This window comes from Manis pentadactyla (assembly GCF_030020395.1).
Source record: "Manis pentadactyla isolate mManPen7 chromosome 15 unlocalized genomic scaffold, mManPen7.hap1 SUPER_15_unloc_1, whole genome shotgun sequence".
Classification (NCBI taxonomy): domain Eukaryota; kingdom Metazoa; phylum Chordata; class Mammalia; order Pholidota; family Manidae; genus Manis; species Manis pentadactyla.
Window position 1 is genome coordinate 4,443,529 of NW_026644588.1, and position 15,827 is coordinate 4,459,355.

The 15,827-nt window shown below is 45.4% G+C and overlaps 1 protein-coding gene across 1 annotated transcript in view; it reads left to right on the plus strand.

The window, feature by feature from the left end:
• Positions 1–15,827, plus strand: part of LOC118910019 (zinc finger protein 345-like) — a 59,556-nt gene that overhangs the window by 38,074 nt on the left and 5,655 nt on the right. The window contains 2 exon segments of the mRNA XM_057496389.1: positions 8,615–8,869; positions 12,957–13,083. Of these exon segments, the coding sequence (XP_057352372.1) occupies positions 8,855–8,869; positions 12,957–13,083 (142 nt within the window). The 5' untranslated portion in view covers positions 8,615–8,854.

Sequence of the window (15,827 nt, forward strand, 5' to 3'; positions counted from 1 at the left end):
CCTTGCAGATTATTATGATTTTTGTTATAATCTGTATGTTTTCTTTATGTGCTGTTGCTGTTGTGAAATCTGGTTACAATGCTCAGCTTTCCACAGGGACCATCAGGGAAGACTGAGGGTGTGTAGGTTTTGAGGTGATAATCCTGGAGGGGTTGAATGTGGAGAAAATGGAATTTCCTATGGTGAGGATGCTCCCCTGATCCAAACTACTTGATGATTGTAATTGGCCTACTGCTCGTCAGCATGACAGTAGGATAGGTGGTTATTACCTTCATTGGGGCTGTTTCAGTGATAGGATCTATAGTCAGCTAGGTGTGATACACGGCAGCTGATTGTTTCTCTATCGAAGTGTATCGTACTCTGCCCCTTTCCAGAGTTGTGACTAGAATCCAGTAGGTGGGCAAGTTCGTTCAAGCTGCTGCCAGAGACCCCAGCCATAACCGTCTTTGGTTACATGACCGTGCAGCTCACAGCGCCTTGACGGGTCTGTCACACTCAGTGCCTGCCTGGCTCTGACTGTCTGTTTGGTGGCAGAAAAGCAGACACATGTCTCAACCATACCCATAGGCAAAAAGCTGTTACTGACTATCCCCCTTGTTTTCTTGAAAAATCATTCTCAGGCCGTTGTACCCTTACATTTCTCTGTTAAGATCCTTCCTCATTTTGTAGCTCAGGAGCCTGAGGGTCAACAGACGATCATATTTTAAGGAGAGTGAGCTTGTCAGGGAAGTGCAGCATCCAGTTACATACACAGGCTCTCCTATGATTCTGTCATGTGTCAGATCTCAGTGTTTCTCTGTCCCCACCAAGGAGACTCTGCCTCCGAGGCCTACGGAAAAGAAAACCACCTTGAAAAGACTCAACTGGGCTCTTCAGAGATGCTCACTAGAATTAGCATTGTTTCTGGGAATTGGAAACTGGGAGAAAGTTTTTAAATGTTTTAATTAATTGTTAAATTAATATCAAATTGTTAGTATTAAATAGCATCAAATTATTAAATGATTAATATCAAATTATTAAAATCAGTATCTTAATATTAATTTCAACTGTCCAATCACATAATGTCACTCTAAGTAGAGGTAAGGTGATAATTGCATTTCTGTGTAGAACTGAGGCCACTGAATCGCACACCCATATCGGGGTCTGGCGCCTCCCTCCTGCACAAGCAGGGGCTGTCATGATTGTACCCCTAAGCCCATCGCCCTGGCAGCTGAAATAATTTAATATTTTTCTATTTCAATCTGAGACAGATTATCCACAGGACTGAGGCATAAGAGGGTGTGGGTAAATGCTTGTGTCTAGAAAGGGGATTTTTCTTGGGTGGAAATTGGTTCGGTGTTATTCTCACACAGGAAGGAGTCGTTCATGAGGCACAGGTCCACCTGTGGACAGAGACGGCGGTCTGAGACCCTGCGCCAGTTGCTGATCACTCCTAATGAATTTTGATGTAATCCTTGCTGTTGGCCTCTGTTGGCATTTGATCTAAATATTAATGGGTTCTGGTTTCTATAATCCTGAAGACTATAATTCTGCTCTCTGGAAATTACAGAGAAACTTGCATGATTTTTAGTGTAGTTATTTCAGTAAAAGTCATACGAATATGATAATGAGTTTTATGGAGTTCATTGAATCACTCATCCCTGTATAAACAACATGATCAAGTTACATTTCCTGAAATACAATTAATTTTCTGTTACTTTGGTTTGATGTATTTGATGGAGGTGCTAATGATGTCTCTTCTGAAAATGCTCATAGTCTGTCAATCAGGGTAGGACAATTTTCTTTACACAGTTCATGAAAGAGCCTTCATGGAAGAGGTGACGTGAAGGATTTGTTGGGGGAGCGTTGGGTATTTTCCTCTGTCCTTGTCCCCCACCCACAACAAAGATTTGAAGGGCAGAGACAATAGTGAAGCAGAGTAAAAGTTGTTTTTTTAATCTTTTTTTTCCAAAGAGAGTTTTTTCTTATTAAGGTATCATTGATATACACTCTTACGAAGGTTTCACAAGAAAAACAGTGTAGTTACTATATTCACCCATATTACTGAGTCCCCCTCACACCTCATTGCAGTCACTGTCCATCAGTGCAGTAAAGATGCCACAGAGTCCCTATCTGTCTGCAGAGTAAGTATTATTGAAGTTACTTAAAGAGAAAAAGTGCAGGCGAACTCAGGGAGGAGAGGCAACCTGAAAGGTCGGAGGGAGAAAGTTTAAAGTTAAAAGGTTACGCACTTAGAAAGTACATGCAACCTCAGAGAGAGGAGCGCCCTGAAAGGTTGGGGGCTCCCCATTTTAAGGATTGTTCAGGAATGTGACCAAGGGCTGGGGGTGTGGATTTGTTAATCGTCTCAGCCCTACAGGTAATTCTGTAGACCGCTTAACACAAGACATTTGCTGCTCGGGCGGCCCCCCTCCCAGGGTAGCAACTTCCTGGCCTGGGAGCCTATCAATCCAGACCGCCTGCCCCTCCTCCAAGGTGGGCTGGATTATTGTCTGTTGGCTAAAGAGTGTGTTAAGAATCTAACTTTATAACTTCTAGGGTTTTTAAAAATGTGATTGTGGCTTTAAGATGGAATCTTCCTGTCTTTATTATGCTGTTTATAGCTGGGCCTTTTAGCAGGCAGGCTAGAGTAAATCTTAGAATGGCACATGATCTAATTGACACAGCGAAGACATGGGCTGTGTTCAGATACTTTTCCTAATCTGGGGAATATTCACACATTCAAGGCCAAGTTGCTCCTGACTTTTGAGCTTTAACTGATTAACTCTGAGTCTTCTGGCTTTCTGGTTTTAACTGGTTAACTGAGTCCTTTTTAGTGGGCTTTACTGACCTTACTCTCTTTCCACCCCACTCATATCTATTTTCCTGCCTAACAGATTCAGAGAGCAAAGTCAACTAAGGGCTTAGCATTTGTCAGCTTCAAGTGTGCCTTCTGATATTTTCAATGGTTTACAATGATCGAGTGTCATTTTCAGGCTCATCCTTGTGTTTCTCCTGTTTGAATTTATTCAGTGCACAAGATTTTATGTTTCAAATTCCATTTTGAAAAAAATTTTTATATAAAGACTAGTTTACTTTATACCCCCAAAATATATTCCTATTTATAATTCAAATCCAATTGCTTAGGGGGGAAAAAATTCCATGTTATGTAATAATTTATGTAGTTGATATAATACATGGAAAAATACATAATATTCATTTTGTTCCATCCCCATATTGACTCAATATCCGTACACTCGGTTTGATCATGAGAAATTATTTAGTGCATCTACATTTTACTAAGACCTTTGAATGTTCGTTTATAAGTGATAATGATCAAAAGACTAAATAATAAATCATAATTAGCACAATTAAAAATAAAGTACAAGTTTAAAATATGACAATGTATTAAGTATATTTGGATTATTTAAAGAACACAAGATATACCAGAGAACCACAAATGTAAATGCCAGCGTCACTGCAACCAGGCTGCTTGGGTTCAAACCTGACTCTGTGTCATTTATTTGAACCTTTAAGCCTTTTCAGCATAATTCTACCTGGCTGTACTAGACAGAATGGATATCTATGCCGGGATTGCTCACCTGGCTTTAATACCACCCACTATAGACCGGAAAGAGACTATTTTCATATCGATGGGATGTTTACTGGGACCGAGCCCCTGGCCAGTCAACAAGGGTACCAGCCTTGGGGAGGGGCGGGGAGGAAACAGCCGCTCTCCCACCCTTCACCATCGAGGCTGCTCTCAGAACCCCTCCCTGGGCGGGGTGCCCGGAAGTGGAGAGCAGAGGGGCTGGGGGAGGGGGTGGCAGCGGGAGCCCCGCAGGCCTGGGCCGGTCGGGGGAAGGGTTGAGCCCCTGCTGGGAAGCAGCCGGGGGGGCGGCGCTGAGGGGCAGAGCCTGTAGGTGCCCTGGGGAACGTGTTGGGGCTCGCCGCCTGCACACGGCTGGGTGACCACTACGGGAATGAACATGGATGAGCCCCTTTAAAACCCCCAGCTGCTTGCCCTTGCCTTTAGTGGTCTCTGGGAATTCACAGGGAACGGGCCTGCGGTGGGGAACCCCCTTCTCCCAGAGCAACACTGTAAAAGGAGAATAATGTTAGGTCTTAATTCCAAGATTACTAAATATTACGTATGTTATAAATAACTCATTAAAAACAGTGACCCCTATATTTTAAATTCCATAAAAGCAAATACATCACACTTGGAAAATCTCCTTATCTCTTAAAAGAAAAATACATATTAGAAATAAACTATCAGAGGGAAAGTAATATTAAGTGCAGATTTGTCAATTTAATTCTAACTAAAAATTGTAACCCACACTCACGTCTCCATGCGGAATCCATTAAATGTGAATATTGAGCCCTGAAAAGTAATTGAAAGGCCTCTGTGAATTTGAAAATTGCAGTGATCTTCCTGGTCCAGAATATCCTTGGAATCCTGGGTAATTACTCGCTCACATCATTACACGTCCTCTTCCTTCAGTGGAGACGGGTCACGGCCCCCGGGTCTGGTTCTCAGGTACCGACTGCAGACAATTCCTGGGCTGTTCTCTCAGGAGGGGCCCTGGGAACCGGGGCAGCTTTGGAGGGACAGGTTTTCTTATGCATTTTGGACACAAACTAGTTTTCTATGTTCACAGAGTAACCTGGGGCATGTCCACTAACCACCTGTCCCTTGAGTGTCTTCCAGGCCATACGCATCAGTCCCAGGGGCTCTGGTTGGACAGAGCTTAGAGTGAAGGTCCTGAAGCCCACCGGCCCCTCCGCCACCCTGTGCCTGGGGCTCCACGTGCTGGGGGACCTCACAGTGCCTCTGCATGTGATGGGAAACGGAGTCACGGGAACATCACTACTCTAGATTTTAACTACATTCATCTGTGCTTCACAACAAAGGCACAGACCTACTGTGTGCAGTGTCCGTGTCTGCCCCTGATGTCCCGTGTTTGGGGCTCACGCTCTGGGCCGGCAGCTCCGTGGTTTCCCTCCAGCTCAGGCACCCGCAGCGGGTCCTGCACATTCATAGGAACGGGCTCCCCAAGAGCCCCCCTGAGACCAGAGCCGCCCGCACCGTCCTGGCCTGCTGACGCCTTTCTATCCTTTTTCCCCTCTCCCCCACCATTCACACTTATTTTTCTCATTTTGCTAATCCACTTGGTGGCCGGTGAGCTCCTCTGCCTTCCTCAGGGCACGTTCCCCACTGTCAGCCCCTTTGTGCCCTTGAGTTGTGAGCCTGTGTGTCCAGGCGCTTCTGTGCTCGTGCTGGAAGAAATGCACGGTGCTCTCACCTCATCCGAAATTAGAAATTGTGTGTTTCTCACCGTGTCACACCCACCGTGATGCCCTCGTTCTCAGTGGGATCTTAACAATCGCAGGCCAGTCACACTGCAGATGCGGGCAGGGGGCAAAGCATGAAGAAACCATATTGAAATAACTCCCGTTACATAAACACATATCCACAAAATGAAGCAGGATCGTGAATGGAATATTTTCAGACCTTGATTTATTAAATATAAGATACTAGCATTTATGAACAGACATATTTTATGCTTTCCTGATAGTCAGTGTCCAGTGAGGGAAAACCATCCACTCGATGTGCTTCCTGTGGGGGGAAAATGCTGAGGCAGCACTAAGATCAGCTCCTCTCCGCAGCCGCTCACCTGCCCCCTGGCAGCAAGGAGAGCCGGGGAAGGGGGAGGGCTGGGTCCGGCAAGTCGTGTCTGTATCTTCTTTAGAAACAGCCTTTCCCATGGATAATTATTCCACTATGTTGCCTTATATCACTTCTGTTCCATTTTTTAAATTTGTCAAAACATCTTATGTTTGCCTTAATAGAATTCTTTTGTGTAGACTTCTTAATGTGTATGTTTCTTTTAATTTAGTTTTGTTCTGGCATAAAAATATATGCTGTCACCATTCATAAGAGTTTCTGGAGGCTTAAACCCACTCCTACCCCAGGTACAGAGGGGGACACCCTAACAATTGGAGATTTCCCTTCTAAATACACCTTGTCTCTTACAAAAAGGGAACTTCTGCTTGGTTTTCAGAGCTCATCGGGGCACATCTGTTGGTTAATAAAACATTATGTGGCACTATAGGTTTCAGTATGAAATGTTTTGTGAACATGAATAATCTAAAATTTTAGAAATGGAAGAACCTTGAAGGGTAGAGGAAAATCTCTTCTTCCCCCATGCTGTCTATAATAATTTAGAGTGGGTGGCTTTGATTTGGAAGAGAGCTGATACCACAGGTAACTTTATATCAGAAAGGCTTAGCTGCACGGCATGGCAGCTACTTACCAACCCTCTGCTCTTCCATCTTCTTGTGAATTGTCTTCCTGCTGTTTGAATGCCCAGACATCTACCCTCTTCTTTGAGGATGACATGGAAACCTCAATTGTCTGGTGGTCTCAGAACCTCATATTTTTGGGGTCCTTGTATGTATGAAATTAAATTTGTTCTTCATCTCCTAATGTCATGTTAATTCAATCAATAGCCCAGCCAAAGAACCTGGAGGGGAAAATGGGGAAAGGTTTCCTCCCCAAAATATTCATCCCAGTTGCTACGAAAACTGTATGAGACTGTTACAGGGGACAGGTCCTCGGTCTCATCAGGGGTAAGAAATCAGGAATGGACACAAGAAGCAGTTCAGCATGAAGAGTTTGTCCGGAGACTACAGTGTTAGAGAAAAAGTGAGAGTGCACACCTGAGTGTGAGGCACAGGCAGACCCACAAGGGGTGTGCAGAGGAAAGGAGAGAGCATTTTCATGGAAAGGAGTATGGATATTCACTAAGAGAGATGAGGTTGTAAAGGAACAGGTGGGGTTTCTCCTAGTTTGGGCTTGCTCCACCTCATGTCCCCCAGGGGTACTATTGCCTGTGTCTGGTTGTCACTGGAACTGTCATGGTGCGGGGAGGCTTGATACTTACTAAGGTAATGAGTGTATCACGTGTTGTGGGATGGAACTTGGGTCAAGTACTTCTCCACGTTGGAACCAGCTGGTTTTGGCTGGTCTGTCATCCAAACTCTCACTCCCCACTTCCTGCAAGGCCAGCTTCCTCGGATGGAATGGGTAGAATGTAGGCATCAGGCCCAACGTAAACACTGCTGGAGTCCCGGTACTCTCGTCATGTCGGCTATTTAGCTCATATACTACTAACAGGAGCATAGAAAGTACATTAATTTTAGAGAATTTTTTGGCATGTAATTATAAAATTCGACATTTTGGAAAACGAGCAAAATTTCTCAGCCAAAATATGTCCCTTTGGCATAGGATTACTTCAGGCTCTTTATTTTTAAGGAACAACAGATGTACCCGGGATGAGCTCTGACAACCAAGCAGGAGTTTCCTTTTTGTAAGAGGTAAGGTGTATTTAGAAGGGAAATCTCCAATTCCAAGTGTCGGCCTCCTCCCCGTCTCCGACCCGCAGATAGAGGAGGCGACGCGATGACTTGTCGAACATTTTAATAGGCCGGCCAGGGGACTCAAGGCATAATCAGCTCGAGTGGTGCCGAGAGGGCACGTCTCGTATTTATTAGTCACACAAATACATCCAAGGACAATTGGTGATCTCATGCATACAACCATAGGCTCGTTGTGATCTCAGTGCACAACTCCCTTCACAAGGCTTCTCAACACAACACAATAGGGAAGATAATGTTGCGGGAACTGGCCTTGGTTAAGACACAACATTCATTTAAGGAACACATCACATTCCTCAAGGCACACATCACTGATTAATAGAGAAGAACAGTTGAGTCATGAAGTTTTAAGCCCACATATAAGGGTGCCCCCTCTGTGCCTGGGGTAGGAGTGGGTTTAAGCCTCCGGAAACTCTTATGAATGGGGACAGCTTGGAGTTGAATCTGCATAACAACCGCATTGCTGTCCCAAGTGCTTATTGTGATAACCGCCCCAAACCGACCCCATCCGCAGCGTCTTTGGTCTTCAGGTAGAGATGGGATTGGAGGGCCGGACTGAGGCCGTTTCAGGGGCCTGGTCAGTGTGCCTGGGTCTTAGGCTGTATCTGTGTTAACAAGCTTATGCTTTCCTTCTCCTGTTAATCTCCCTCTAATGGGAGAAGAGAAGACAGGGAGGGTCCGAGTGGGTGGGGTACCCAGGACAGGAAACAGTGTGAGAGGTTAGGAGTCGGTGAGGGTGTCAACATAGGGAAGCAAAGGGTTGAAAGCAAAGGAGTCGGAGAGTCCCGCTGACACCGAAACACCTTGGTTGCCTGGGGTTTAACGCCCGGGCGGGCAGTGTCAGCCCCCCTAAGGTCACCGCTACTGACCCCTGACCCATGACAGCGCCGGTCCCTAACAGACCCGAGCCTCCCCGGCGCCCCGCCCTCCATTAAACGTCAGGGGGCGGAGCCCCAGGCCGCTTCCGGAGCCGCGGGTGCGCGGGGAGACGCCGGCCCTGCTGCGCGTGCGCGCTGGCTCCGCCCGCGGGGAGGGCGGGTCCCGCTCCTGCTTCCGGGCAGCACGCGGTGGAAGGTGCGTGTCTCGCGGTCGGAGCAGCGCGGCCGTGGGTCCTCTTCCCGGGTCTCCCCTTCCGCGCGCCCGGTGAGCTCGCCTGTCCCCGCGGGTCCCCGCCACTTGCAGAGCCTGTGCTCAGTTCCAGCCCCCTGCGGGGCGGAGCCGGTGCCCGCGGTCGCCGCGCCACGCGCCCCTGCGTCCGTCCTGAGACCCGGGCCCTGAGGGCGGCCCGCGCCCCGTGTCAGGGCCCTGCCCGCGGCTGGCGGGCAGCCGGGGGTCCCTGCCGCCGCTGTCCGCGCATCTTCTCCGGGGCCGTGAGCCGTGTCCGCACAGCGCCCGGTGGTGGGAGGAGCCCGAGCAGCCCGAGGCCGAGGCGGAGATGGCGGCCGCCCAGGTGAGGGTGCGTCCGCCCGGGGCTGGGCCCGCGTTTCCCCCTGAGCTGCTCTGCGTTTAGAACTGGCGCTCGGTTCCTTCTCTGCTTCTGACGTCCTGTCTTCCGAGTGTGCTCACCTGCTCTGAAACCTTTAAAAAATACAGCTCAGGCTTAGCTGTGTGGGGACAGAGGTTCGGCCACCCCACGATGTGCCACTGGGACATGCAGATTGTTCTCAGTTGTAAAACCGTCAAGGCACAAAAGACGCAGGAAGAATCTTTGACCTCTCACCCCAGAACTGCGTGAAAAGAGTTTAGCTGGAGGCATCACTCCCGGAGGAGCGCGTCACCTTGGACGGCTGTATATGAAGTGACCAGGGAGGGATGCGGGTGAGTCTGGTGACGAGCCAGATAATCTGGTTAAAACCTCATTGCTGCCATTTAGTGAATGTTTGGCAGAATAGTTTGATAATGTGCTGCTTCTTATTCATAATTTCTGTGGGGTTTATTGTCTTAAATTAGGAAAAACTTAGAATGATACCTAGTAACTAGTAAATGTTTTCCATGGATTGTTTCTATTACTTTATTTTATTAGAAACTGAAATTGCCGGAAAACACTTTCAACGTCTTCCTCCTATTCTTTTCCTGGAGTCCTACCTCTTTGTCATTCACCAGTGGACTCCCGGCTTCGGGCACGGCCTTGTGAGAAATAGACCCAGAGCCCCTTAATGAGCAAGTTCATTTTGACAAGATCTCCAATTCCCTGTACTGAAATTGTAATTCACATTTTAATGTGACGAGTACATTTCTAAGTCACCAAAGCCTTCCATGTTGATGCCGGGGTTCTTGTTGGCGGATTCGAAGGAACTTAGCCAACAGTCAAGGCGGGAGAGCCTGGAAGAGGGTTTTATTTAGAGATACAGTGAGAGGACACAGCTCCGGGCTCATGCCGGGAAGGGACAGGAGAGCCGTAGTTGTGCGTTGTCTAGGGGGTTTATAGGCAGTTCTTGATCTTTGGAAACCGGATAAGGGGCTTAGGGCTGTGGACTTTGAATATTTAGAATTAACTTAACACAAGGAATTTCCTGCTCTGATGATTTCTCCCTGAGATACCAGAGTCTTGGTCTGAAAGCTCATCAAACAAGGCGGGTTGCCCATCCCCCAAGGTGGGCAGAGGTGGTGTTTGCTAGTTAAGAATCCTACTTCTTAACTTCCTGGGTGTTAAAATGCAATCTTATTTTTAAGGTGGAATCCTTCCTGCCTTTTACTACGTTGTTTATGGCTGGGCCTGCGTGCTGAATTAGTTGCTAAGTTTGCAGATCACCTTACCAGCACGTAGGCCTGGGCCTTTAGGCATGCTAAAGTGAATCTCACAGATGATTATAAATGATTAGCATAATAAAAACATGTGCTACTTTCTTTTATCTGGGGAATATTAACTGATCTCACTGAAGAATGACTCTAGAGCCGAATGTTTAGCACAGAGTTTTAGTAGGGGGTTTCCTTGCATGTAGGTACATTGCTCTGACTGCAAATATCCTGCCTTTTTTCTGGAGGCCCTCACCTTACTGTGACCACACCCCCCCTTCCTTGTCTCAATAATGAAACCTGATTTTTAAGGGACTCCGGAAGGAGTGTATTTCTGAGGTGAATTTGCTTCTACAGGTACCTTATACGAATCAAAAGGTAAATTTCAGGATTTCTAACTGTATTTACAACCTGTTCATGCTTATGATAAAGAGCAGGATGAATCTATTTGGATCATATCATCCTGTGCAGAATGAGTGCATTTGAGTTATAACTGCCAACTAGAAAAGTTTCCTGTAACTCTGGGTGTAGGATGCAATTAACGGAGACACTATCCATCGTCATACTGAAAATACTTGTGACCTGTAGATTTGGGTCTGTTTTCCCTCCTGAAGCTAGGGAAACACCGTGAATGGGAAAGGTAACTGTTATGCCCAGAATCCGTGATCCCCAAAGACTGCCAGGGATCCGAGTCCGGTGCAAAGGCAAAGAGCCTTTATTCGAGCTCTGTGTCCTTTGTGCACTGACACAGCGGCGAGATGCCGGAGACAGACCACGGTTCAAAAGCACAACGGTTTTATAGGGGTCTAGGGGCAGTTGGCGGGGTGAGGGTCGTGGCTTTAGCTGATTGGCTGGGGAAGGGTCAGGGCCCTGTTGCGCAGGTTGCCGGGTGTGGTTTGAGCGGGAATGGGGCCGTGTTGGGGACACAGTTACTCAACATGGAGGACAGAATAAAGTGGAGTCGGTCCCGGTTTGCTCTGTCAGTAATATTTTGAGTTTGGGACTATAGCTGATAGGATTAAATGGATCTGTGGTAATATTCTTGGTGTAAAATCAGTCTAATAATTCAGAAAAATCTCCAGTTCATAAAATACACAAGATTTTACACCCTGGAGGTACAGTTTTGTGCATATGTGCTTATATTTTAATATCTTTTATAAACCCTGCATCAGTGCTGTTTTCTCATAATTACGATTGACTGTTCTTTCCCCCACAGTATCAACAGTGGTGTGACCGGTGGTCTCAGGCAGCTGACAGCAGTTTGTGCCATTACAGAACTCTCATGTGTTCCCTTGGCTCTGGGGCTCAGTGCCCGATTCCTGTTAGTAATTTCCCAGTTATCATTAAGGATCTCAGAAGGATTTGCTGAGAATGTTCACAAACCACCTCATTTAGTCTAGAAACTCCCCTTTCTCCTCGGTTTCCCGCAGCGTGGAAGTGGCTTTGGGAAATGAAGTGGGTCTCCTTTGTCGCCTGGAGAGTCTGCGCGTGGGGGTTTCCGTCAGGCAGCGTGGGTCGTGGGAGTTTGCCTTTCATTCTCCACTCTAGTCACAGGTCTACTGCTTCTTATTTCATTTTGCATTTTCAGAAAAAGAAAACGAGAACCACATATTTAATGTATGTATTAGTGTCCTTAAATTCTAACACATAACTCAGTACCTATAATAAATGTAGCAAAAAATTTGAAGGAAATAGAAAACTCAGAAATGGTAGCTTTTATTATAGTTTTTATCATGCGTGTGGCTTTTGATAGCACATTTGGAGACAGAAAAAGCATCCGTATGTAATTAATGGATACGCAAATGAAAATTTTTTATTTTCTGAGAATAACATTTTCAACTCTATTAGTTTTAACATGCATATGTTTACATTTTAATAAATGGATGCATGTGTAAAATTACATGTAAAACTTACCAGATCAAGTGTGTGCTGTTTAGATCATTTGTTACTATTCCTCTGATAAGGAAACTGCTGTGAGCTTCCCTTCAGGTTGTCTAGAATGTTCATCATTGTGTCCCCTTGATACATTCTAGGTTATAAAGTGGGTTAAAACCGAGCCTCTTAGCATTTACTGGATGTTTAACAAAATATCCTCATAAATGAGATAAAATTGTATTCTCATGGATTATTTTTGTGTGTTGTGCGTCAGCCCATGAAAAGCTATTTGTAATATCTGGCAAATGTTCTAAATGGACTGTGTTTGCCCTTCTCGCTATGTTCTAAGGGACTGCATTTGCCATAAAAGTTTTAGTTCAAAACCACCCACGAATATTTCCCATGGCATTTCACTACTTTGTAATTAAAAAATGGGGCCCCTGGAGGAAGGGTCCTTAGCATCACCAGTGAGCCTGCTGGAAATGCAGAAACTCAGGACCCAGCCTAGAAAACCTGAATCCTCATCTGCACTTTGAAGGTCTCCAGTTCATTGCTGCACATATTAAATTGGAGAGGTACACTTCTGATGCACCATGCCTTTGCCATTGGGAACCATGGACAATTAACAGTTCAGCTATAAAATTAGTAGTTAAAAAATACAACCCTGTATTGATTCCTCAATTATATATTTTATCTCCCATATAATCATAGTGTCTCTAGTGGTTTTGTGGATTTCCGTCATCCTCTTTCCTCAGCACTAAGGGAACACTATAGAGTATTTGTGTTAAAAATGCTTCAGGTCACTGACCCAGGCCCAAAGCAGTTCTCTTACCTCCCACTCTTCATTTTGGGTCATATTACAAACTCTGTTCACAGCCACTGGGGAAACATCGTTATTTTTGTTTCTTTGTTTTTTTACACATCAGGGACTGTTGACCTTCGGGGACGTGGCCGTCAGGTTCTCCCAGGAGGAGTGGGAATGCCTGGCGCCTGCCCAGCGGGCCTTGTACAGGAGCGTGATGCAGGAGAACTACAGCAACCTGGTCTCTGTGGGTGAGGAAAAGAGCTTCTTTCCAGAATTCCTAATCCAAATTTCAAGCTTTTATTTTCTTAGTTGATGGAATGGCTCCCATAAACTTCAGCTTTGTATGAAAGTGTGTCAGATCCATGAATTCAAGGGAAAAATTGGGGATTGTTGGTGTAGAAACAATTCTCTTGATGTATTTTGACTTAGACCTCCCCTCTCTGCAGGGACCTGCATCCTTCACCCTAGGTTCCTAGTAGTTCCCGAGTTCAGGGGCATAAAGTATGTTCACCCCATGTTCAGTCCTGAAATCCACAGTGATGGAGAAGCCGCAGGAAAACCGAGAAAGAACAAGGTCTTATCTGGGGTCTTGGAATTGCCACTTGGGGAGCACAGATGGAGCAGCAACCAGAATAAGTGTCGCCCCTGTGCAGGGAAGCAAGGAATTTGTATGAGAAAGGAGTGGGTGGGGGGCATTTCATGACCTGGATGGAGGAAGACAAGGAGATAAGAGCTGCCTACTGCCCCTGAGAGGCTGAGCCGCTTCACCAATGCCTTGTTGACTAACTTACTGGTGCCTCCAGGGGAAACGACTCGTGGTCCCTCATAACTGCCCATCTCTGCAAAGTGCATTCTGACAGTTTGTTGTTTTGTTTTTATGGTTCCTGTTTGGTTGACTGTTGCCCTGTTAATTTCATGAGCAGTAACGTGTGAAAACTGTTTCTGGTCCAGTTGAAAAGGTCCTGTTGACCATTATGTCCCTGGAAGTTAATTCGTCTTACTCTTGGGAGTTGGTACAGTCTTAGTAGACCTTTCCTTCTTTTCTCACCCCCTGCGACCCCTGTCAACTACCGTCTGCTCTCTTACGGGGTTTTTTTTTTTCAATACTCCCACTCTTAAGTGAGATCATGTGGTATTTGTGGTTCTGTGACTTATTTTGCTTAGCGTAAACACCTCAAGATTTCTCCATGTGGTCGGGAATGGCAGAGTTCTCTCTCTGATGACTAAATAGGATTCCATTGTGTGTGTGCATGTGCGTGTGGAGGTATGTGACACACTTGATTTATCCAGTGATGGACACTTGGCTTGTTCCCAGGCCTTGGTTAATGTAAGCACAGTGCAGTGAATATGTGGATGCACATAATTCTTTGCAGTCCTGATTTTATCACCTTAAGATACACACCAGCGGTGGAATTGCTGGATGAAGTGGTAGTTTTGTTTTTACTTTGTCGAGAGTCCTCAGAAGTCTCTTCCAGTGTCCCTGTAACAGTTTGCATTCCTGCGCCATGGTAGGGATTCCCGTTTTCTTTTTTTTCATCCTCACCAGCCCTCGTACCTCTCTCTGATAGGTGCATTCTAGCAGGTATGGAAGGAGATTTTTACAATGGTTTGGACGCCATTTCCCTGATGAGTAGCCGTGTTGTGAACTTCTTTTCATGTGCTTCTTGGTCATTCAAAAATCCCTCTTTGGAAAAGGGCTTTTGGGTCATTAGCTCATTTTTTATTCAGATAGTTTTTTTCTTATAGGCTTACTTGAAATCCTATATTTTGGATGTTAACCCCTCATTACACATGTGGCCTGCCGATATTTTCTTCCCTGCTGTAGGTTGCCTATTCATTTCATCGATTCTTTAGCTGTTGGGCAGTGTTTCACTGACTAGTCTGATGTGGTCCTACTTGTCTATTTTTACTTAAGAAGCTGGTGCTTTTGGTGCTGTATCTGAAAAATCGTTACCAAGCCCAGTATCAAAGAACTTTCTCCAGATGTTTTCCTCTAGGAGTTATATGGTTGCAAGTCTTAAAGTTAAGTCTTCAGTACATCTCAAGGTAAATTCCTTAGTGAGTGGGGTAAGATAGAGCTCCAGGTTTCCATGTGGGATGTATTGAAAAGACTCTTTTGTTCTTCATTTGAGTATTTGGCATCCCTTGTGAAATACTAGTTGAGTGTCTACACACAGCCTTGTGTTTGGGCTTTCAGTTTTCCTCCCTTGACATGTGTGTGTTTTCCATTTTGTTGAAAAATAATTGATGTACATCACTGTGTTCATTTGAGTTGTTCAGCAGGATGGTTTTATTGATGTATTTTTTTTAAGTTATTAAAATGTTAGAGTCCCTAGTAAGAGGCAGGGATAATTTTTTTAAATTTTGGTATCATTAATATAAAATTACATGAGCGACATTCTGGTTAGTAGATTTCCCGCATTATCAAGTCCCCCCCACATACCCCATTACAGTCACTGTCCATCAGCGTAGTAAGATGCTATGGAGTCACTACTTGTCTTCTCCCTGCTGTACTTCCTCCTCCCTGCCCCCTGCCTACATTATGTCTGCTAATCTTAATGACCGTTTTTCCCCCTAACCCTCCCTTCCCACCCATCCTCCCCAGTGCCTTTCCTGTTGGTCACCGTCCATTCTTGGGTTCTGTGAATCTGCTGCTGTTTTGTTCCTTCAGTTTTTTCTTTGTTCTTATGCTCCACAGAGGACTGAATTCATTTGTCACTTGTCTTTCTCCACCTCGCTTATTTCACTGAACATAATACCCTCTAGCTCCGTCCATGTTGTTGCAAATGGTAGGATTTTTTTCTTTTTTTTGTTTGTCGGCTTTTTCATTTTCTTTGTGTTATTTATTTCTAGTTTCATGCTGTTGTTATCTGAGAAATTGGTTGGTAACAATTTCAATCTTTTTTAATTTACTGAGGCTCTTTTTGTGGCCCTGTATATGATCTATTCTTGAAAGTTCCATGTGCACTTGAGAAGAATGTGTATCCTGTTG